Source organism: Oreochromis niloticus, linkage group LG19, assembly GCF_001858045.2.
Source record: "Oreochromis niloticus isolate F11D_XX linkage group LG19, O_niloticus_UMD_NMBU, whole genome shotgun sequence".
In the NCBI taxonomy this organism is placed as follows: Eukaryota; Metazoa; Chordata; class Actinopteri; order Cichliformes; family Cichlidae; genus Oreochromis; species Oreochromis niloticus.
Genome location: NC_031983.2, coordinates 21,727,954 through 21,753,675, shown reverse-complemented (window position 1 = coordinate 21,753,675; position 25,722 = coordinate 21,727,954). Strand labels below are relative to the sequence as shown.

At 38.2% G+C, this 25,722-nt stretch overlaps 2 protein-coding genes and 1 gene segment (V, D, J or C); 2 read left to right on the top strand and 1 right to left on the bottom strand.

The window, feature by feature from the left end:
* The window catches only part of ccdc177 (coiled-coil domain containing 177), a 198,558-nt gene extending 182,324 nt beyond the window's left edge, over nt 1-16,234 (bottom strand). For all 3 annotated transcript variants that reach the window (XM_019348676.2, XM_019348678.2, XM_019348679.2), the window contains exon 1: nt 15,868-16,234. The gene's annotated coding sequence lies outside the window, so the exon portion shown is untranslated. The remainder of the gene's footprint in view (nt 1-15,867) is intronic.
* LOC100702154 (immunoglobulin lambda-1 light chain) overlaps nt 1-25,722 on the top strand; it is a 95,331-nt gene that overhangs the window by 67,147 nt on the left and 2,462 nt on the right. Inside the window, exon 3 of one of the 2 annotated variants that reach the window (XM_025900823.1) lies at nt 22,572-22,621. In XM_025900823.1, the coding sequence (XP_025756608.1) occupies nt 22,572-22,621 (50 nt within the window). Of the gene's footprint in view, nt 1-21,427; nt 21,480-22,571; nt 22,622-25,722 lie in introns of both variants that reach the window. The other variant, XM_025900822.1, reaches the window with a different exon arrangement.
* Nucleotides 9,585-10,418, top strand: LOC109195800 (T-cell receptor beta chain V region LB2-like). The segment is given in 2 exon segments: nt 9,585-9,835; nt 9,987-10,418. Coding segments are annotated over 2 exon segments (480 nt in total).

The following is a 25,722-nucleotide window of genomic DNA, read 5'->3' as shown; positions in this document are numbered from 1 at the left end:
TGGGTTTTTAAACTATGCAGCTGTCACACTTGAAGAACAATATAGAGATCATTTCAGTATCACTGGAAATCTTGGGGGCAATTCTGCAAAGAATGGCTCACTATCTATCCAAGTCAAAGGACAACAGGACAGTGCAGTGTACTACTGTGCAGCAAGCAAAGCACAATGACAGAAAGCTCCTCTGAACTTTACAAAAACTCCACATAATTTTTATCATTGGTGGTTTTGACAAGACAAGCTCCCAAGCACCTGCTGTAGTGGTCGTCGTTTGACTCGATCCATTCATATAAAATTTACGAATATACCCTTGTTTCTATTCTCCTTTAGTTCGGCATGTTGGATGCTTTTTAAAGCACATACTGTTTACAAAACCAAGAAGCAGACACACTCCTACAAGCCTTACAAAGGTTCACATTTCCTTTTCTGCCACTAGGAGTTGCAAAGACATCATCACTAAACATATTCATGCAGTAAGACACTAATGCAGTACTCGTGAAATACTCTAATTCAGATATCCTTAAAGACTGCGCAGCCTAAGTAATGACAATTTGCGGTTGTTATAGTCAGCAAATAGGAATTAAGTCAATTTTTCAATATGTAAACAAGAATGTTGTTCTATTCCAGTACACAGAAATCTTCAGGGAAACATCAGTTGAAGAGAAAACTCCTCCCAGCAACTGTAAAGCGATGACGTTTCATCATCACATCCTTTCCTTCTTAAACCTCAGTTATGTCAGCTGGGCTGTTAATTCTTAGTATAAACACTTGGTGTGATCTAATTCTAGTCGTTTAAATCCACTAAACTCTGTTATAACGTTTCTAAATGCTTAGAAAGTCTTAGAAAGTCTTCTAAAGGCTTTATGTTGTTAAAGATAAAATGATCTGCCTTCTAATTTTCTGCTGCCTCCCAGGTAATCATTTAAAAAGATGTCAATTTCTTTAAGGTTTTTTTCAGATTTTTGTATTTGTTTTAATTTATCAGCTATCAAAAACTTCTCTTTTCTTCTTTGGTCTAGGGGTTTTTCTCGGGCTTGAGGTCCGTCAGTCTTCTGATATCATCGCAAATGTTAGTTCAAAAGTGCAGATTTTCTGCAACCATGATAAAACTGACTACTTTATGATGCTCTGGTACCAGCGTCCACCTGGGGAAACAGCCATGAAACTCATCGGGTATTTGTACCACAAACAAGTCACAATGGAAGATCAGTACAAAACCAATTTCACTATTTCTGGAGATTTGACTGGGAGTACAGCAAAGAACGGCTCTCTGATAGTCAAAGCTACACAACAAGAGGACAGTGCAGTGTACTACTGTGCAGCAAGCAAAGCACAATGACAGAAATCCTCTGTGAACATTACAAAAACTCCATAATCTGGAACCATCAGTGGTTTGAAACCAGAATGGAAAGAAACTGACATCAGACACCTGGTTTTGTTCTTTTGGTTTTTAATTGAGATATTATTTTGTTGATTTCTTCCAGTCACTGATAATAAAAGGTAATTATTTCTAATAAATAGTAAAATTCTGTTAAAGCAGCATATCTTATGTGGATGATTAAAATAAGAGCATATATTCTGTATAACTTGCAGGACTACAATGATACACCATCTAAAAGTTTGAAGTTTGATTTACATTTACAATGCCGTAAATCTTTGCTTATCAAAACACTGATCATTGACAGGACTTTTACAAAAATGATAATGAGCATTTTCCATATAAGAATAAGAATAAGAATAAGATAACCTTTATTAGTCCCACACGTGGGAAATTTGTTTTGTCACAGCAGGAAGTGGACAGTGCAAAAGTTATGAAGGAAAAATTAGAATAAAATAAAATAAGAATAAATACAGTACACAACTGTACAGAATAGAATAAAATAAAATACTATATACAGTAGAATAAAATAGAATAAAATATACAATAAGATAAGAATAGAATACAAATGCTATATACAATTGAGTAAAAATACAACGATGCCAGAAAAGATTATTGCACATTAGTGTTATTGCACATTTGTGGATGTGTGTGTTTGATCAGTTAAAGTCTTTATTGTGGAGTCTGACAGCAGTGGGGAGGAAAGACCCGCGAAATCTCTCCGTCCCACACCGTGGGTGCCGCAGTCTCCTACTGAAGGAGCTGCTCAGTGCTGTCACAGTCTCATGCATGGGGTGGGAGATGTTGTCCAACAGGGATGACAGCTTAGCCGCCATTCTCCTGTCACTCACCACCTCCACTGGGTCCAGAGGGCATCCTAGAACAGAGCTGTGATATTTAACAAGCTAAACAATAAAAGAATTAAAAACCAAAATATCTTCATCTGCAGCTGAAGCCACTCCCCTTCTGCCTACATCTTAGTAGCTTCTTCCTGAAATGGCAATCAGCTCAGTGACATGGTGCTTTCAGCAGAGACTGTTTTAATTTAAATGCTTCAGCACATTCATGACTTTATCGCCACATCTCTACATTATGATTAGATTTCTTTTTTTCTTTTTCCTCACAGGTAACTGCTTCGCGGTGACGTGACACACACTGCATTCGCTTATTTTAAAATCATTAATTTTTCTATCTCTGCTTACAGCAGGCATCTCTCTGGGGATAGAGATCCGTCAGTTTCCGTCTGCTGTAATCAAAAAGGTCAATGATGATGTACAGCTACTCTGCACCCATGATAAAAGTGACTACAGAGTGATGCTTTGGTACCAGCGATTACCTGGAGAGACAGCTCTGAAACTTGTTGGATATGGATATACACAGTTCAAAGATGACAGCGTGGAGGAACCATTTAGAGAAAGTTTCAAATTAGAGGGGGATTTGAATTCGGATAAAAAGAACGGCTCACTTTTCATCAACAAACTAAAAGCACCTGAACATACAGCAACGTATTTCTGTGCTGCCAGTCAACCACAGTACATCAAACACCCATCTGCTCTAAACAAAAACCTCTTCCCATGTCTCCTGTTACAGAAGAGCCTATTAGTCATCATATTCAGCAGCACTAAGACTCACGGCTATAGGAAGTATTTGTCAAGGAGGCTTTTTGGATAACAAGAAATCTTACAGATTATTCACTAAAAGAAAAAAGATATTTATAATTTTTCAGTTAATAATTAACTTGAGGGAAGTAATGATGACATCATGAAACACAGTGTCAACACTTTCTGAGCTAACCTTTAAAGATGACTTTGAGGAACAGCATTATTTTTTATATTCTTAAATTAAGCATCAATACCAAGGATTTCTGCACAAAACCCCCAGAAAGAACAAAACGCATTTTTTATTTTAAAAACCAGTCCATTTGTCATTGAGTACACCCCCCCCAAAAAAACCAAGCTGTTGATGAACAACTCTGATTTCACTACATCACTTCCTGTCTCTCCTTCTGACTCACAAAGCACTGAAGAGACCATTTGTGTGCTGACATCCAACATGAAGCCATCTAGTTTCATTGTTGCCATCCTAATCGTGTTCTGGATTAAAGGTAAAACCGAACTCTTACAAAATCAGTTTATGTGGAGAAAAAAAAAAGGTAAATATTCAGACGTCTTTCTCCTTTTTTCCCCCCCCTCTCTTCTTCTCCAGGAGCTTATCTCAGCAAAGAAAAACAGCTGTCTCAGTCTCCAACTCAACTGTTAGTGGAACCAAACCAACAAGTGAACCTGACCTTCACTCATAACATCACTAATTACGATACCATTCTCTGGTATCAGCGCTCACCAGGCGACACCTCCCTGAAGCTGATTGCCTACGTCTATTTTACAAATCTAAATGTTGAGAAGCCATTTGAAGGCAACTTTCAGGTGAGTGGAGATGGGAGAAACACAGTTTATCTCCATATCCTGAACCCACGACACCCGGAAGACAGTGGAGAATATTTTGGAGCAGCACGTATACACAGTTATAAAGATGGTGATGCTCTCATACAAAAACCCTCATCCTGATCTAGTCGATAACAGTACCCCAACAGGAAACCACACAGACTTCGTGAAACTGTACCAAGTTAAAATAGTGAAACTGCAAAAAATGCTTGGCTACAAAATTACAATTACTCTTTTATATAACTGTTGCTTCTCTCAGTGGAACCCACTTTGTGTTTTCAGACTATAATTTTCCAAACTGCATTTAGCCTTGATAAAATGTACTAAATGCTTCAAGGATGCATTATTTGCAAAACTTTGGTCGCACAGAGTTTATATTTACAGATTGCTACTAACACTTCTGACACACCCACTAAGCGTTGCAAAGAAATAAGTTGTTCAGTCTGGAAACCATAGCATTGCATGTGCCATTTTCATGCTTATTATCTATATCTATAACTATATCTATACATCTATGCCCAAGCAATGAAATAATTAGGCAGCCACCACCACACCTGTAGAGCATGTGCAGAAGAACAGAAGTTTCACACTGAGGTTTTCATTACAGATAAAAACCCCAAAACATAATTTGTTGCCATTACCAATTTCCAAAGAAGCTGATGCATTTCACTTTGGAAGAAACCTGGCTTTCAGTTATAAATGCTGCCCTCCATTTTCAGCTCTTTCACCCATAAAGTTCAAATAACGTTTTTCCTTCAGTCTCTTTAAAATGTTTTATGTCTAAATAAAAGACTGAACAGCAGAGAGCAGTGGTGACACATGAACATGGTAAAAAGAAAGCTCCTCCCTCCTCTTCACAAATGTACAATAAAGGAAGATGTAGTGTCAGGGTGCTTTCATTCATAACTTTGTATATCTATATCTAAATCATAGTTATATAGAACACTGCAGCGACAGTGGAGATTAAGCATCGCTATAAGGATTTTAAAATGCTTGTTGTATTGTCTTTGTCTTTGTTTGCAGGTAGGTAGAAAATAAACGGATGTGTGTACTTTCTCATGACAATATCAAACCAGTTTTTCTTTTTGTCCTAGACACTGTGCTGTCAGCACTTGTGATTCAGCAATCACCTTTAAATCTTCTGATAAAATCACAACAGCAAGAATTCAAGCTCGATTGCTACCATGGAGACAACAGCTATCCCTACATGTTCTGGTACCAGCACAAGTCAGCAGCAGGAGGCCAGCGGACAATGGACCTGATTGGACAACTTCATTATGAAAACCCAACTCTTGAAAAGACCTTTAAGAGCAAATTTAACATAACAGGCCATTCAAAGGGCAAAGCTCAGCTTGTAATCTCCAATGTTAACCTAGAAGACACAGCACAATACTTCTGTGCTGCGAGTCAGCACGGTGTTTCAACTCCTCTGGCTGCTTTACAAAAAGCTGGTGGCACACAGCATCAAAACCACACCTGCATGATTGATAAAGGAGGAGTGACGGTTCCAGAGTCTACTTTCACAGTTTCTCTCACTTTGGTCCTTTTATCACTGATCAGATTCTGGTGTCATTTCCAGCATTGTTGGCTCTGTCTATTTCTACCCATTAAATTTCCTCTTCTAAAGGAAAAGAGACTCCTGGTTCTTTCTGCAGGTCAGGTGAGCACTGTTATGTTTCACAAATCTCCCCAAGATAGTGCAACTGCAAGCATAATGATGCCTCTCTTGTAATGATGCTCTGGTATCAGCAAATAAAGGAGAATGTGTTTATAACTGCTATGGATGTGAACAGTCCCCAAATTATGAGGGTCAATTTGGAGAATAAGCATAAACACAAAACACTAAAATAAATAAATCTAAATAAGATGACTGAACAACAGAGAGCAGTGACAACACATGAAAATGCTAAAATAGCTCCTCCCTCTTCTTAACACACGTGTACAATAAAGAAACATGTAATGTCAGAGTGTTTGCATTGACACCTGTGTATATGTATATCCAAGTCAGTTACATAGATCATTGCTATTTAAGGATTTTCTCCAGTAAAGGTTCGAAATGTTTGGAATTTTGCTTTTGTCTGTGCTCACAGGTAGGTAGAAAAAAAAAGATATGTGTACTTTCTCATAACAATATTAATCCTTCCTGTGAACCTTCAGTTTGGTTTTTGTCCTCTAGACTGTGCGCTGTCATCGCTTGTGATTCAGCAAACACCTTTAAATCTTCTGATAGAACCAGAACAACGACAAGCCAAGATCGAATGCTACCATGGAGTGAGTGACTATCCCTACATGTACTGGTACCAGCACAAGTCAGCAGCAGGAGGCCAGCGGACAATGGACCTGATTGGACGGCTTCAATATGGAAACCCAACTCTTGAAAAGACCTTTGAGAGCAAATTTAACATAACAGGCTATTCAACGGCCAAAGCTCAGCTTGAAATCTCCAATGTTAATCCGGCAGACACAGCACAATACTTCTGTGCTGCGAGTCGGCACAGTGTTTCAACTCCTCTGGCTGCTTTACAAAAACTGGTGGCGAACAGCATCAAAACCCCACCTGCATGATTGATAAAGGAGGAGTGACAGTTCTAAAGTCTGCCTTCTCACAGTTTCTCTCACTTTGGTCCTTTTATCACTCCTCAGATTAGGATGTCATTTCCTGCATTGTTGGCTCTGGTTATATTTCTACCCATTTAACTTCCTCTTCTAAAGGAAAAGAGACTCCTGGTTCTTTCTGCAGGTCAGGTGAGCACTGTTATGTTTCACAAATGTCCCCAAGATAGTAAATGAAAAGTTTCATCTCCAAATAAACTGCAAGCATAATGATGCCTCTCTTGTAATGATGCTCTGGTATCAGCAAAGACAGGAGAATGTGTTTATAACTGCTATGAACAGTCCCCAAATTATGAGGGTCAATTTGAAGAATAAGCATAACTTTTACATTTGTTGCTTTTTAAAACCAGAAATCAGGCTGAGAGTCAGACAGCCAGTAAAAATGAAACAGAATGAGGATGATTTTAATTGCAATCCAATTATAATTTTAGAGTAATGTCCTATTCCTGTCAAACAGAAAGAGCATCTAGCTCTTCAATGGAGCCCCCTCTGACTATTCAGGCAACCTTTTCAGTTAGCCTTAATAAAATGTAGTCTTCTCTAGCATCCTCTTCTGTCACACAACCCTCCGCCTATCCTCCTTCACTACATCCATAAAAATTCTCTGTGATGTTCTTGCTGCTTGATAGCTCCAATATTAAACATCAACATTAAAAATCCCCCAATCGCTCAACCTGAGCTATCCCTCTGATGTACTCGTATCTAATTTTGTCCATTCTGGTCACTCCCAATGAAAAACTTAACATTTTCAACTCTGTCACTTCCAGCTCAGCCTCCTGTCTTTGCGTTAGTGCTACTCACTCCAAACCATGTTGTAAACCTTCCCTTTCACTCTTGCTGCTTTCCGTGTGTCACATAAGACTTTGTCTTAATAAAATGACTGAACAGCAGAGAGCAGTGACAACACATGAAAATGCTAAGATAGCTCCTCCCTCTTCTTAACACACGTGTACAATAAAGAAACATGTAATGTCAGAGTGTTTGCACTGACACCTCTGTATATCTAGCTCCAAGTCAGTTACATAGATCATTGCTATTTCAGGATTTTCTCAAGTAAATTTTCGAAATGTTTGGAATTTTGGTTTTGTCTTTGCTCACAGGTAGGTAGAAAAAAAAGATGTGTGTACTTTCTCATAACAATATTAATCCTTCCTGTGAACCTTCAGTTTGGTTTTTGTCCTCTAGACTGTGCGCTGTCATCGCTTGTGATTCAGCAAACACCTTTAAATCTTCTGACAGAACCAGAACAACGACAAGCCAAGATCGAATGCTACCATGGAGCGAGTGACTATACCTACATGTACTGGTACCAGCACAAGTCAGCAGCAGGAGGTCAGCGAACAATGGACCTGATTGGACGGCTTGAATATGGTGCCCCAACTCTTGAAAAGAGCTTTAAGAGCAAATTTAACATAACAGGCCATGCAACGGCCAAAGCTCAGCTTGAAATCTCCAATGTTAATCCAGCAGACACAGCACAATACTTCTGTGCTGCGAGTCGGCACAGTGTTTCAACTCCTCTGGCTGCTTTACAAAAAGCTGGTGGCGAACAGCATCAAAACCCCACCTGCATGATTGATAAAGGAGGAGTGACAGTTCTAAAGTCTGCCTTCTCACAGTTTCTCTCACTTTGGTCCTTTTATCACTGCTCAGATTAGGATGTCATTTCCTGCATTGTTGGCTCTGGTTATATTTCTACCCATTTAATTTCCTTTCTAAAGGAAAAGAGACCCCTGGTTCTTTCTGCAGGTCAGGTGAGCACTGTTATGTTTCACAAATCTCCCCAAGATAATGAATGAAAAAAGTTTCATCTCCAAATACACCGCAAGCATAATGATGCCTCTCTTGTAATGATGCTCTGGTATCAGCAAAGACAGGAGAATGTGTTTATAACTGCTATGGATGTGAACAGTCCCCAAATTATGAGGGTCAATTTGAAGAATAAGCATAACTTTTACATTTGTTGCTTTTTAAAACCAGAAATCAGGCTAAGAGTCAGACAGCCAGTAAAAATGAAACAGAATGAGGATGATTTTAATTGCAATCCAATTATAATTTTAGAGTACTGTCCTATTCCTGTCAAACAGAAAGAGCATCTAGCTCTTCAATGGAGCCCCCTCTGACTATTCAGGCAACCATTTCAGTTAGCCTTAATAAAATGTAGTCTTCTCTAGCATCCTCTTCTGTCACACAACCCTCCGCCTATCATCCTTCACTACATCCATAAATATTCTCTGTGATGTTCTTGCTGCTTGATAGCTCCAATATTAAACATCAACATTACAAATCCCCCAATCGCTCAACCTGAGCTATCCCTCTGATGTACTCGTATCTAATTTTGTCCATTCTGGTCACTCCCAATGAAAACCTGAACATTTTCAACTCTGTCACTTCCAGCTCAGCCTCCTGTCTTTGCGTTAGTGCTACTCACTCCAAACCATGTTGTAAACCTTCCCTTTCACTCTTGCTGCTTTCCGTGTGTCACATAAGACTTTGTCTTAATAAAATGACTGAACAGCAGAGAGCAGTGACAACACATGAAAATGCTAAGATAGCTCCTCCCTCTTCTTAACACACATATACAATAAAGAAACATGTAATGTCAGAGTGTTTGCACTGACACCTCTGTATATCTAGCTCCAAGTCAGTTACATAGATCATTGCTATTTCAGGATTTTCTCCAGTAAAGGTTCGAAATGTTTGGAATTTTGGTTTTGTCTGTGCTCACAGGTAGGTAGAAAAAAAAAGATATGTGTACTTTCTCATAACAATATTAATCCTTCCTGTGAACCTTCAGTTTGGTTTTTGTCCTCTAGACTGTGCGCTGTCATCACTTGTGATTCAGCAAACACCTTTAAATCTTCTGATAAATCCAGAACAACGACAAGCCAAGATCGAATGCTACCATGGATCGAGCGACTATACCTACATGTACTGGTACCAGCACAAGTCAGCAGCAGGAGGCCAGCGGACAATGGACCTGATTGGACGGCTTGACTTTGGTGCCCCAACTCTTGAAAAGAGCTTTCAGAGCAAATTTAACATAACAGGCCATGCAACGGCCAAAGCTCAGCTTGAAATCTCCAATGTTAATCCGGCAGACACAGCACAATACTTCTGTGCTGCGAGTCGGCACAGTGTTTCAACTCCTCTGGCTGCTTTACAAAAACTGGTGGCGAACAGCATCAAAACCACACCTGCATGATTGATAAAGGAGGAGTGACAGTTCTAAAGTCTGCCTTCACACAATCTTTCTGTCTTTGCTCAGATTCTGATGTCATTTCCTCCACAGAGATCTACCTACAGTGTTGGCTCTGCTGAATTTCCACCCATTTAATTTCCTCTTCTAAAGACAAAATGACTCCTTGCATCACCACCCTGACTTTCTTGATTATCTCAGCAGCAGGTAAAGTTTATCAACACAAAGACAAAAACATACTCTAATTTTTCACACTTTCCTTGCCTTTTCTTTTTACCTGTATTAAGTCCATTCAAGAAATGTAAATATTATTACCATATAGATGATAAAAGATATATTTCTGCTTACTGTGTTTCAGGTGTTTCTGAATCCGTTCTGATCACTCAGTGGCCCCATTACATTTCTAACCCTTCCAATGGCTCGGCAAAGATGCACTGCTACCAGAATGACACAGACTATCAATATCTGTACTGGTATAAACAGCCGAGAGGAAAAAGTTTCCAGCTGATTGTGGCTACTGTAGCTGGAATTTCACAGTTCGAAGAGGGATTCAAATCTGGTTTTCAGGCAGAGAAAAATGACAAGCAGTGGTCTCTGACAATAACCAGTATTCAGGAGAAAGATGAGGCTCTTTATCTCTGCGCTGCAAGGCTACACGGTACTGTGGCAGACCTCAGAAGCATGACAAAAACATCTGACTCAAACATAAGTAATCAACTCAAGGGGGCGGGGGGAAACCACACTGTGGAGAAGATAACAGCAATTTTTACCATCAAGTTTGTTAAGTAAATAAAAGGTAAGAAAATGTTTTCTAAAATATTAAAACACTATTTGCAGTATTCCCCAAAATAATGTTCTTACACATGGATATTTTCCTCAGACTAACCGGCTCTTGATGATGCAAGGTGTTTTAAATAAATCCTGCCAATAGATGGAAGCACAGCACATGGCATAAGCCCTTTACAATGGGAGTGTAGTGGTGAACTAAGCAGCAGATACTCACTAAACAAACCCTCCTCCCTCTTTACACTGAGCCTTTTTATGAGCAATCAACCATTCTCCCATCAGTGCTCAACTATGTCTTCAACTATTCTCCTCCTCATCTGGTTTTCATGTAAGATCTTAAATTTCAACTAATTTAATACAAAATGTACAAATTTAAATACTGTACTGATTCATTGTAAACTGTTTTTTGTTCTCTTTGCAGGTCAGGCGAGCGCAGTTATATTTGAGCAGTCTCCTCCACAGATCGTGGATAAGAATCGACAGGTCCAGATAAACTGCAAGCATAATGATAGCACCCTTCTATTAATGCTCTGGTATCAGCAATTAAATGAGAATACATCCATGACCCTCATTGGCTCTGGATATGAACAGTCCCCAACTTATGAGGGTGAATTTGAAAAACAATTTACCCTCTCAAGGAGCAGCACAGTAGAAGGAACTCTGACGATAAAAAAAACAGATGTGTCGCACTCGGCTGTTTATTTCTGCGCTGCCAGCACACAGTGATGTGGTTTAATGCTGCTCCCTCACTAAAAACCCTCAGCATTTTTCTGCAAGTGAGGTGTTGTACATGTACACATAGCTGTTTGCTGGTTTTCCTTAGAGTTGCAGTGAGAAACAGGAGGACTGGATTCCTCCATAGATTGCTTCCATGAAATATGTTTGTTATAAAAATGAACAGAAAGCACTTTAATTTAGACTAAATACAAAGTGCACTGAATCATAACTTATGTAGCATAAGTGTGGCATTAATCACTAACAACTCCTCAAAAATGTAACTTATGCCTCTCTCTGAAAAATGGATAAGGGAACTCGATGCATGCTATTTTAGAAGATGCCTGGATTTCTGTTACACCAATAGATGGAAGCACAGCACATGGCATGAGGCCCGTATAACAGGAGTGATGAACTAAGCACAACAAACACTCTCCTCCCCCTTTACCCTGAGCCTCTATTAAAATGAGCAATCACCTTCTCCCATCAGTGATTGAAAATGTCTTCACCTAGTCTTCTTGTCATCATCTGGTTTTCGTGTAAGAGCTTAAATTTCAATTTGAACTCCCAAAACAATCAATTAAATGCAAATACTGTACTGACTCATTGTAAACTGTTTTTTGTTCTCTTTCCAGGTCAGGCGAGCGCAGTTATATTTGAGCAGTCTCCTCCACAGATAGTTAATGAGAATCTTGAGGTCCAGATAAACTGCAAGCATGATGATAGGACCCTTGTAGTAATGCTCTGGTATCAGCAAAAAAGGGAGAATACATCCATGACCCTCATTGGCTTTGGATATTATCAACAGTCCCAAAATTATGAGGGTCAATTTAAAGGACAATTTACCCTCACGAGGAGCAGCACAGTAGAAGGAACTCTGACGATAAAAAAAACAGATGTGTCGCACTCGGCTGTTTATTTCTGCGCTGCCAGCACACAGTGATGTGGTTTAATGCTGCTCCCTCACTAAAAACCCTCAGCATTTTTCTGCAAGTGAGGTGTTGTACATGCACAGATAGCTGTTTGCTGGTTTTCCTTAGAGTTGCAGCAAGAAACAGGAGGACTGGATTCCTCCATAGCTTGCTACCATGAAATATGTTTGCTACAAAAAATGAACAGAAAGCACTTCAATTTAGACTAAATACAAAGTGCACTGCAGTATAACTTAGGTAGCATAACTTAGAGAGGGCAGTCTATCCCATGCAATAAAAGCTGCTGCTCTCATTCTGACACAAATCGCTCCTGGCGCTGGTCTCCACCCTGACTGTGCTCGCTTTCTTACCTCTCCTGTGCACTGCTGGATGGTTGGAAATAAGTCTTTCCAATCTGGAAATCATAGCAATACAGACAAACACACAACTTTCATACTGAACATCCATGCCCAGGCAATCTGTTCATTAGGCAGACACCACCACACAGTGCAGAAGAACATAGTGTGGCATTAATCACTAACAACCCCTCAAAAATGTAACTTATGCCTCTCTCTGAAAAATGGATAAGGGAACTCGATGTATGCTATTTTAGAAGATGCCTGGATTTCTGTTACACCAATAGATGGAAGCACAGCACATGGCATGAGGCCCGTATAACAGGAGTGATGAACTAAGCACAACAAACACTCTCCTCCCCCTTTACCCTGAGCCTCTATTAAAAGGAGCAATCACCTTCTCCCATCAGTGATTGAAAATGTCTTCACCTAGTCTTCTTGTCATCATCTGGTTTTCGTGTAAGATCTTAAATTCCAATTTGAACTCCCAAAACAATCAATTAAATGCAAATACTGTACTGACTCACTGTAAACTGTTTTTTGTCCTCTTTGCAGGTCAGGCGAGCGCAGTTATATTTCAGCAGTCTCCTCCACAGATCGTGGATAAGAATCGAGAAATTCAGATAAACTGCAAGCATAACGATAGCTCCCTCATATTAATGCTCTGGTATCAGCAAAGAAAGGAGAAAGCATCCATGACCCTCATTGGCTCTGGATATTATCAACAGTCCCAAAGGCTATGTCCACACGTACACGGGTATTTTTGAAAACGGAGATTTTCCGTTTTCGTTTTAAAAAATAATCCCGTCCACACGTAAAGGCAGAAATGAAGGAAAACGCTGCTAGGAACATGCCAAAGCAGCAGGTGGCGCTATATTCCTAACCGTGTAGAAATGTTGGCCAATCAGAAGTCTAGAAGCCTCGGTGGGAAATAGTAAACAAAGCTGGGGCATAGAAGCAGAACCGAGTCGTATGTGTGGAGGGACAGTAACTGTGTGTGTATATGTAAGCATTTAAACACTGCAGAGAGGACAATTAACAGTAACAGTATTGTAGAAATTCATTTCATCGAAACAACAACGTGGCGCACACTGTGACGTCAAAAAAGGCGCACACCTTTGACGCTGCGTTTTCTCCGTTTTTCTCGTCCACACGTAAATGCAAAAACGGAGTTTTAGAAAATATCCACCCTGGCCGGAGTTTTTAGAAATCTCCGTTTTCACTGACCGAAAACGCCGTTTACGTGTGGACGAAAGGTGCAAACGCATAGAAAAATCTGCGTTTTCAAAAATACCCGGGTACGTGTGGACATAGCCAAAGTTATGAGGGTCAATTTACAGAACAATTTATTATCGCAAGGAGCAGCACAGTAGAAGGAACTCTGACGATAAAAAACACAGACGCGTCACACTCGGCTGTTTATTTCTGCGCTGCTTTCACACAGTGATGTGGTTTAATGCTGCTCCCTCACTAAAAACCCTCAGCATTTTTTTTGTAAGTGAGGCATTATAGATGTGCACATGAAGTCATATCCTTAGAATTGCAGAACAAACCAAGGGGACAGAATCTTTCCATATCTTAGTTATTATGTATGCTGCTGTATGTAATGAAATAAAGAGAAAAAGTTAACTTTGATTAATAATTTTAGCTAATAATTACAAACACACTGCAGCATAGCTTATGTATCTTTTGCTGTTTAAACCCAGAGATGATGGATAGAGTTAACACCAGAGGAGGGTTTTCTTTACAGTCACAACGATAGTGCTTTTATAGTAATGACCTACTATTAACAAAGAGAGCCTCTAAAACTTCGCTTCCATTTTATCACCCGAAGCTCTCAATTAACCGGTCGTTCTACATCCCTACCCTCACCTATGGTCACGAGCTGTGGATAGTGACCAAAAGTACCAGATCACCTATACAAATGGGAGAAATGGGCTTTCTCCGAAGGGTGGCTGGCCTCTCCCTTAGAGATAGGGTGAGAAGTTCAGCCATTCGGGAGGAGCTCAAAGTAGAGGCGCTGCTTCTTCACACTGAAAGGAGCCAGTTGAGGTGGTTCGGGCATCTGACAAGGATGACTCCCAGGCACCTCCTGGTGTCAGGTGTTCCTGGCATGTCCCATTGGGAGGAGGCCCCGGGGCAGACCCAGGACACGCTGGAGAGATTATATCTCTCAGCTGGCCTGGGAATGCCTTGGTGTTCCCACGGACAAGCTTGAGGAGGTGGCTGGGGAGAGGGAGGTCTGGGCTTTTTTGCTTGGGCTGCATCCATCCATCCATCCAGAAGAAGAAGAAGATGGATGGATGGATGGATGGCTTCTAAAACTAAAATCCTACAACACATACATTAAGCTTAAGAAAACGTAGAATTTGTTAAAAGTATGCAGCAGTGCAGGTATTACACAAAAATATTTAAATATTAAGGGAGCAACAATCTGTGGCACATTATAGATTTGCAGTCCTTGATAACTGCAATACTTTTTGCATTGATGACTGATACTGTACTTTCTTCCCCATTCAAACATGCAGGGCAAACAGGTGAAGAGAAAAAAAGAGAAAAGGAACCACTGAATTTAATGCAGCCTCCTATAACAGAAAAACGGTCCAGTGAATTCCTCTACTTGCTTATGAGACTTACATGGTAGTGAGAAATAGGTTTTGACTACGACTGCAAACAAATTTACTTCACGAATCAATAATTCGGGGTTGTCTTGATTCAATAGCCCTCTTCAGGTCATCCCAGAGCATTTCAAGTCACATTCAGCACTATATGACTTGGCTGTTCCAAAACATGCATGTTCTTCATTGAAGTCATTCTGTGTTTTTTTTATTTTGGTTCTTCTGGTTATTGTTAGACCAACTCCTCCTAAGCTACGGTCACAAACTGCTCAGTTCACAGAACAGAACATTTTTGTACATCACTCAGGTGCGATCTTTGTAAGATGCTCACTCTCAACTCGGGCAATAAAAGTCTTAATAAACAACAAAAATGAAGCCCATCCAAATGAATACCTGCAGTGTGTTAACACTTCAGCTGACATAGGTTGTTGATTAGTGAGTGCTGCATGGCTCTAAGTAATGAGGTCGTTAGGGTCAAAGGTTATTTCTAAAATAAGAGAATCTTTTTCAGAAATAACTGAAATTAACATGAAATATTGATCAATTTATATTTACATTTTTAAAATGTTATGTAAATATAGTATTGTAAATACAATTGTAAGTGAAAAGGAAATCTCAAGTAGGAGACAGGAATGTAAGATGACACGAAGAAGGAAATACAAAGCTTGATTCAAAGTTTTTGTGCCAGTGAAGAACTTTTCCCGACTTTCTTTAGAATGACATTTAACTACTTTGCTGTACACAAAAACCAAAAGCATTAGCAAGCTGAAATTAGCAGGGCTAAATGTTACCTTAGCATTAAACACTTGATGAACAACGACTACTACATGTTACCAAAGTAAATGGGGGCTTACCTTGGTAAGAAAATAAAGCAGCATCAGCTTTCCGGAAATAAGGAGCCTTTCAGAAAACTCCCAGTCCGCAGGTGGATGTTGGTGTGGGAGAAAAGCTGCAGGAAAGGGGGCTGGGAAGGATCCTCCACGCAAGGAGAAATTACTAAACTCTCGGCTTTAGAAATGCAGTACAGAATATTAGGCCTGTTTATGATACTGGATATATTTGTACTAGGTAAGCTGTTAGAAATTAGGCAACTGAGAGGCATAAATCAATGCAGAATTTAGTTTAAGACTTAATTTAAAAGAAATGGAAAAAACGTGGCTCTGAGTCTAATTAGGTCAAACCCTGCAGCTACAGGACATTCATGCAGCCACGCCTCCTGCAGCCACGTACAGGTGACCGCACGAGCTAGGTCAAAACGTTGGTGTCAACAAAACAAACAAACAAACAATACATAAATAATTTGATGCGTTTTTATACATGTGTTGTTTTACGTTGCTCTGTTTTCTTCCTTTTATTCTGGCTAGTTTTTTTTAACAGCTCCTTTTCACACTCAACCCCATTTCACCAGCTCTCTTTAACCCGTCAGCACCATCAGTTATAATGAATAAAAATGAACTAAATGAACTAAAAACATGTTTGAAAATGAAATTCTAGCTAATGAAAAACGGGAAAATGGAAATAACTAAAGCAATATTCTGAACTTACAAAGCTATCAAAATTACATTTTGGAAAAACATCTACAAGAAATTTATTTTATTTTTTTGACAGTTTAGTCAAATATCACAACCAGCCTTTTATTTATTTATTTAGACTTTAGATGTGATTTAACTGACTGAGTCCACCAGCTCAACGAAGTGTCTACTCCCGAGATCCCTGTTATTAAAAAAAAGTTTCAGTCAATTAGACAAATAAATAAATTGCTTGAAAAAACTGAAATAAACCCACGAAAAAAAACAAAAATCAACCCAATTCTAAAATAAAAAAATTAAATATGAATATAAAAAATCTGACTACAAAGGAAATACACAAACTTCAGTGACATTGCAGCTCATGTTCCATCACAATTTACAGCTATTGGCAGTATTAAGTTATAAAGTTTTCTCATCACTGGTTGGCAGGTATTCCAGGTACACTGATTCATCTTTTACGAATTTCAGCTTTACTTGTGTTTTTGTCCAGTATGTTTGTTTCCAGGTAATTACTGAAGCATGTTATATATATCTACATAATTTACTGTACTGATATCAAGCCTATCCTTGCTGAAGTCAAGCTTTTCGTTAATTACTACTACAATATTATATTATTCTATACTTCTGTAACTATGATTTTTGCTGAATAGCAGGAAAGTGTAATACTAACGTGAGTTTAAAAACAGAATCGATATTGTCACTAAATGCTGCTTTTGCTGTCATATAACACAGTGTAGAAACAGTAAGCACATTCAATATAGCCCATAATTTTCTAGATTTTTTTTTTTAAAATAATTGCCTTTCGAAGACTTTCACATTTCAAGACATTTTTGAAAAAGCATTGCAATAACTGTTTAGGAATTACAGTTCTGCTATACATAATAACACAACTGTAACATTTTAACCATTTTTAAAACATTTTTTGAAAATCTTTCTCATGGACATCTCCAAATGCTGCTTTTCCTCCCCTGAGATGCTCTGTCAGGTCCTTGGTTGCTTCTTGATCGTGGATCTCTGTGACCTCAGCTTAGTCTTCACTGGACCTTATGGACCTGAGTGAAAACGCCACATGCTGCATAAATTGCTACACAAATCGTCAAAGACTGTGTCCAGTTTCTTCTTTAAAGTTGGAAAAGTAAAATTTGAAATGTACATCAAAAATTTGAGAAGCACTGATTAAATTTCAGAATCTATTGTGCTTTTTATGTAATAAAAAAGAAAAACAATTCTAATTGTTTTGAAGCATTATTAACAATGTGCCCAACCATAACAAGAACTCTGCTCTGCAGTTGCTGTTCAGTGTCCACTAGGAGACTGCTGAACTGCAGAGAAAGCTGTAAGAACCTAGGAAATGTGAAAGTGAGTGAAGGCTTTGTGGTAAAATAAGAGAAGGAGGATGATCTGAACTCATTTTAGAAGCTTTGATTGTAGAAGACAGTGAATGACACATGCAGCTCTTCAGCCCGACAGAAGACTAAATGGTTCTAACTGTAAATGGACGTTGATGGTTCTTAATTTTTTTCCCTAAGTGTATAATAATGATCATGATGTACACTTTTTTGGTTGCAGTACTAATCTTCTCCAGTAAGTGCTTTAAATTCAGACATAAATATTTTTCTGTGCTCAAGATTTTTTTATGCTCACTTGTTGCCTTTTGTCTTGTTTTCCAGGTTTCTCCTTCTGTGTAAAAATCCAACAGGATCCATTTATAAACAGTCACATCGGAGATCGGTCTGCAACTTTGTCCTGTAGTCAAGATGAGGATAATTCCTACATGTTTTGGTACAGACAAAGCAAGAGTGGGAAAATAGAGCTAATAACCTATTCTCTTGGTGAAAAAGTGTGGGACACTGAAGCTCCTTTCAACAAATCCAAGTACAGTATGTCCCGGCCTTCCCTCCTGAGGTCCTCTCTGCAGATACACTCAGTTGAAGCTGGAGACTCAGCTGTTTATTACTGTGTCTCTAGAAGAGCACAATGGTTCAGAAAGCCTCTGCAGCTAAACAACAACCCGAAGAGAAAAGAAGGAAGATCTGAGAGTGGATTAAAGTGTCAGACTCTGACCAAAATGTTGTTTTAGAGGCGAAAAAGATATACAACTTGCATTAAAACACTTCAAACTTTGAAATATATCTAGAAAAGAAAAACATTCATGAATTCAGATACTTCTCAAAGGGTACAAAAACAACCTCTCCACACTTTGTTTCTGCAAACCTCATATAGCTGATCTGTCCAGATAACAGAACAGGTGCATTAGCATTGTGAGGCTTATACAATATTACCCTTTTCAGCATCATCTGAGTCACTCTGTGCTCAAGCCAGCATCTTATTAAATATTTTGGCTCTGTGTACAGCCTGGCATAATAAAACTATATCAACTTTACACTGACCTCTACAGGGTTAATCATGCATTACACTTAGATGATTACATTTGAATGATACAGGTACTATCGAGCTGAATGGTAGATTATCATGAAGAGTAAATCTTGTGTATCATATTGGTCCTGTAGTACAGATGATTGTATTATGTAGGAATTCCTACATAATAAAATGTATTTAATGGCAAAGCAAAGAAGATATAGAAATTAGAAAAGAAAAAGGATTCACACACATTAATGAGTTATAGAAATATATATACTTCATTATAAACATTATAATCACTGATAGGTGAGGTGAAAAAACTTGGCCTTCTCTTTTTACAGTGGAGGGAAACTTTGTCTGTTGGGATCTGTTTTGGTTGTTTTGTTCAGTTGGCATGTAGCTAAACATCATTTGAGACACCCACCTGGCTCTCCGGGACAGCAGTGGTCTCTCCCATCAAAATAATGCATCACACCATAAAAAATGCCCAGGAATGACTTGATCAATAATAAAGAGCTCCAAGGAGTTCCCAACCCACAACCAACAGGATCCAAAAGATCCAAGCTGTATTTGATAGATTTCTGTTGCCACTTGGGGGCAGAAGTACAAGCTGTTGTTATGGTATTGTTGTTGACTACCTACACACCCAGCATACACAGAGCACCAGTAGGATTGAAATGGAGTTGTCCTCACGCACATAATGGATCGAAGGAAGTTTCTTTTAGCTAAGAAGGAAATATTTGGTCCATTATCTTTAATGTTCAGCAGCAAGAGGAGAACACTAACCTCTCTGTAGTGCTTTACGACTAGTGTTGACTTTTAGATCCTGAAAAAGAAATTCAAATAATGAGACTGGGGATATGTTTAAAATTGCAGCCATATCCACCAGAAGAATGAGCTTAAAATATCAATAATAATTTTTAATGAAGCAGTTTACTTATTCTTTAAGGAAACTTTAAAAAGCTATAATGCTTCTTTAAGCCCTTAAAGTTTAGTGATTCATATTTGATACGTTCAGTTTTTGTGAGTTTCTGAGACTTTAGTGTGAATATTTTACTCCCAAAAAGAACCTAAATAAATTCCACAATACATTTTTAAGCATTAAAAAACAACAACAAAAAACAAGATGTAGCAAATACAAATTAAAAGTCATATGTGGAAATTAAAATTTTAACACATTCAACCAAATTTGTCAAGTGGTTCAATAAATGCTCCATTTAAAAAGTACAGAATTTTCTGGTAATTATTTTATGGTTTAGGCTTTAAAGAGTCTGAGCTGCAGACTAATAACTATCTGTGGATCACACTGAAAATTAAATGTAGAGTTTTGACCTTGGTTTGTATTATAAAGAGAAGTTGTGCTCTGTATTCATTTGAAAGTTAAACATTTGGAAATTGAGGACTGAGAAATGTAAAGAATGTCTTGCTGTATCTCTCAGTGAATTTTGCTTACTGATAACTGATTGGATAAAGAGCTGTGACCACCAGAGATGTCACTCCCTCTGAGCGACTACAAACACAAATAAAAAAGTCTCTTTGTTTTGTTCTGCCCTCCCTTCCTGCTTCTTTTCTTAGCTGTCACAGAAATAGCAGCAGTCAGGTTGGAGCGCGTTCATCCGTCAGTCAGCCCGACCTGCACAGCTGCGCTCACAGGCAGACAGAGATGGAGGCTGAGATAAGGAGAAGCGGGGTGGGGGAAGGAGAGAGGAGAAAACGAAAAAGACGCAAGGTTTTTGTGTGATGCTTTTTCACCGTGGGGACAGGGGGCCACGGTGATACAATCCCATAGAGCCGTCGTACAAAAACCTCCTCCCATTAAAATGCATTGTGAAGACTGCTACATGCAACTTAAAACGCTGGTAGAGCGGAAAAATCACTAATCTGAAGGTGTCTGGGATGGAGGAACACTTTGGTAGTGAAAAGTTGTTTATATGCAGAAATTTTAATGGAAAAACATTTTTTTTCTAACTTGTTGTTCTTAGGAGCAGCATTATGATGTCTGTCCCGTCATCTTGCCACACTAAACAAATTTGGACAATGTGAAGCTCACCCTCGATGTTTTAAGCCTTTAAAGACCATCTGAATTATTAGAATACATGTAAACTGGATGTTTCTGGAAAGTTTTGAAAGCTTTTTGCAGAGGACGACATCAGCGTGACTCTGGAAATGAAGCTTACTTTGGAAAAGGAACAAAACTCACTGTTTTAGGTAAGTTGGATATCTCAAAGCTTCGGTTCAGTCGATTATAATTAAAAGGGTGTAAACGTCAGCATGAGAGTGAAGGAAAAATTTGTTGTTAAAAACAGCAGAAATATTAAGCTGAACAGAGAACACTGTGAACTACAATGATCCTGCTTACTTTGGCCAAGGAACCAAGCTGACAGTTTTAGGTAAAAATTTACTTCCATTTTTTGACAAATATGACTTTGGCTACAGCCTCGGTGTTAACATAAATGTTCGTTAATACTAACCTAAAGGTTATTCTGGTGTAAAAAGAGTTTCATGCTGACTATTTTGCACTGTGACCAACACACAACCTGCTTACTTTGGCCAAGGAACCAAACTGACAGTTTTAGGTAAATATTCCACTTTACTGCAGCGTTTTGTGAACTGTAATGTTGTTTAGAGCCTTAGCATTGACAGGAGTATTAGTAAAGACTATTGTCAAAGATTATTCTGATACAAAAAGAGTTTCATGCTGAGTATTTTGCACTGTGACCAACAACCAACCTGCTTACTTTGGCAAAGGGACCAAGCTGACAGTTTTAGGTAAATATTTCATTTTACTAGAGTGTTTGTTAAATATGACTTTAACTATAACCATAGTATAAACAGAGGTATCCATGAAGACTATCCTTAGGGAAGATTCTGATACAAAAACAGTTTCATGCTGAGTATTTTGCACTGTGACCTACACTGAACCTGCTTACTTTGGCCAAGGAACCAAACTGACAGTTTTAGGTAAATATTTCACTTCAGTACTGTGTTTTCTTATATCTCACTTAAATTAGAGCCTTAGTATAGAGAAAACTTATAGTAAATAGGATTTTCAAAGATGAGTCAGATCTAAAAAGTTTCATGCTGACTATTTTGCACTGTGACCACTTCTGATCCTGCTTACTTTGGCAAAGGAACCAAACTGACAGTTTTAGGTAAATATTCCACTTTACTGCGTCGTTTTGTGAACTGTAACTTTGTTTAGAGCCTTAGCATTGACAGGAGTATTAGTAAAGACTATTGTCAAAGATTATTCTGATACAAAAAGAGTTTCATGCTGAGTATTTTGCACTGTGACCACCGGCCAACCTGCTTACTTTGGCAAAGGAACCAAACTCACAGTTTTAGGTAAATATTTCACTTTATTTCTGGGTTCTGATAAATGTACCTTTATTCAGAAGTTTAGTACCGACAGGATTATTAGTAAAGACAATCCTCAGAGATAATTCTGGTTTCTTGCTGAGTGTTTTTGCACTGTGACAGACCAGCGAAGCTTACTTTGGAAAAGGAACAAAACTGACTGTATTAGGTAAATATTTCACTTTATTTCTGTGTTCTGATGAATGTACCTTTCTTCAGAAGTTTAATACTGACAGGATTATTAGTAAAGACCATCCTCAGAGATAATTCTGGTGCAAAAACAGTTTCTTGCTGAGTGTTTTTGCACTGTGTCAGGGCAGCGAAGCTTACTTTGGAAAAGGAACAAAACTGACTGTATTAGGTAAATATTTCACTTCACTACTCTGTTCCGAAAAATGTACCTTTCATCAGAGGCTTAGTATTGACAGGATTATAAGTAAAGACAACCCTCGGGCGTAAAAAGAGTTTCATGCTGAGTATTTTTGCACCGTGACAATGCTAACGAAGCTTACTTTGGCAAAGGAACCAAACTGACAGTTTTAGGTAAATATTTCAGTTTATTTCTGTGTTTTGATAAATGCAATGTTGATTAGAGCCTTAGTGTTGTCAGAAGTATTATCAAAGACGTTTGTCAAAAGTTATTCTGGAACAAAAAGGGTTTCATGCTGAGTATTTTGCACTGTGAACACTGGCAATCCTGCTTACTTTGGAAAAGGAACCAAACTGACAGTTTTAGGTAAATATTTCACTTTTTCTACTGTGTTGGATGAATATTGATTTGTTTAGAGGATTAGTAGAAGTGTTGGCAGAAGTATGAGCAAAGATTATTCCCAAAGAGAAGTGTGGTAGAAAAAGAGTTTCATGCTGAGTATTTTGCACTGTGACAAACACCGAAGCTTACTTTGGAAAAGGAACCAAACTGACTGTATTAGGTAAGTAAAGCATGAAAATAATCAAATAAAAGCATGAAGATGTTCAAGGGTGAAGCTGCAAAAAGAAATGTAAGGAGCTCAGATGTTTAGAGTGCTTTTTGACATTAAGCCTAAGCGCTGTGTTGATAGAGAAGCTTATTTCGGTCAGGGAACAAAACTGACTGTTCTTGGTAAGTAAAACTTTTCTCTCACATGAATTCAACAGAAATAAGTAAAACATGTTAAAGGGCAGCTGTTGCTTCAGATTTCTTTTCTTAATAGTAGCTTAAATGCTTAAAGAAGCAAAGTGAAAGAAGCATCGTGACATGTTTTGAGCACAGATTAAGTTCACTGTGCCTCTGGTGGTTATGAAGCTTTCTTCGGTGGAGGAACAAAATTAACTGTTTTAGGTAAGAAAGAAAAATTATACATAATGTTTGTAATAAGATTTGGGCCAGAGGAATAACTAATATAAAAAACTTACTTACATGAGCAGCTTAGTAACAAACTTACTGTACTTGGACTCGTTATAGTCTGAGCTCAGTGCTTTTTGTTCAGAAGCTTAAACACTGTGCCAATTATGAAGCTTATTTCGGCCAGGGAACAAAACTGACTGTTCTTGGTAAGTGAAAAATCTAAATTTCTTTTCATAAACATAGTTAAACTAGTTAAAGCTGACAAAAGTGTTTCAGTAAGCTGTTTGGCATTTAAACTTGTAAAAACGACAACAACAAAAAACTCCACCAGTCTAGCACATTTAGACATTTTAATTTAAAGAAAAGTAAAAGGAAACTATTATTTTTTATGAAGAGACCAAAAAATGAAGATGCAAAGTAGAAACAGCATGTTGGGCTGTTTTGAGCACTAATTAACTTCACTGTGACTCTGGTGCTGGTTCAGTGGCTTACTTTGGTGGAGGAACAAAATTAACCGTTTTAGGTAAGAAACAAAAACTATACATGAGTATATGTATGTCTGCAGTAAAGTCTTGGCGACATTGATCCAAATACATGTTAAAATTTCCCAACTGGAGTCATTATTAAACAAACTGTATTTGAGTTCTCTGTAGTCTCAGCTCAGGGCTTTTTGCTCTGAGGTTTAAATGCTGTGTCAGAACGAAGCTTATTTCGGCCAGGGAACAAAACTAACTGTTCTTGGTAAGTGATGAATCAAGATTTATTCTCATAAACCTGTCAAAGTAAAATTAGTTAAAGCTGAAAAAAGTGTTGCAGTAAGGTGTTTGGCATTTAAATCTGTAAAAACAACAAAAACAGGGGAAAAACCCCCCACCAGTGCAGCATATGTAGATTTTTACTTTAAAGAAAAGTAAAAGGAAACTTCATAAGTTTTTATGAAGAGACCAAAAAATGAAGATGCAAAGTAGAAACAGCATGTTGGGCTGTTTTGAGCACTAATTAACTTCACTGTGACTCTGGTACTGGTGCAGAGGCTTACTTTGGTGGAGGAACAAAATTAACCGTTTTAGGTAAGAAACAAAAACTATATATGAGTATATGTTTGTCTGCAGTAAGGTCTTGGATACATGAATCCAAACGTTATTTTAGTTATCCCTGGAGTGAAGTCTTTTTTGAACATGCTTAATATGTTTGAGTTCTCTGTAATCTGAGCTCAGGGCTTTTTGCTCTGAGGTTTAAATGCTGTGTCAGTATGAAGCTTATTTCGGCCAGGGAACAAAACTAACTGTTCTTGGTAAGTGATGAATCCAGATTTATTCTCATAAATGTTTCAAATTAAAACCATTAACCATTAAAGAATAACTGTTACCTGAAAAAACAAACACAAACATTTTGCATTATATTAAACTTGTAAAAACTTGGGACAAAAAGAGCAGTGCAGCATATGTGGTATTTTTAATTTAAAGAAAAGTAACATTTAGTTCATTAAAAGTAAGCAAAGAATTGAGGAGCAAAGCAGAAGCAGCATGTGTTGAGCTGTTTTGAGCACTGATCAGGTGCACTGTGACTCTGGTACTTCAGAGGCTCACTTTGGTGGAGGAACAAAATTAACTGTTTTAGGTAAGAAAACATTTTAAAGTTCACTAAATAATGTTGAGGACTGATTTTGTTGAGCTGTGTCTGAATTTAAAATCACACCAAAAACTCAGGTAGCTAAAGTCAAAGTCTTTACATGTAAAAAAGTGACAGTTGGAATAATTTCCATGTGGCACAGCTAAAGAGAGGCACTAGGAAGGGTTTTTGTCACAGTACAAAGTCTCTGTGCTCCTACAACGAGGCTTACTTTGGAGCTGGAACTAAACTCACTGTTTTAGGTAAGAAATGAGCTGGGCTTTATTCTCATAGTGTTTATATGTTGGTTGAATGACAACATTTGGGGGGTATCTTATGGTATATGGTTCATATATATATATATATATATATATATATATATATATTATGTGATGGTAGAGAACAAAAAGTTTAAAAGTAATTTATGTAGAAGTTTTCTTGTGCCAGTAGAAAAAAGTGTTATCTGTGTTCTCCAGTAATAGTACTGTGCCTGTAAAACGTTTGGCTCTGCGCCCAGAATATTG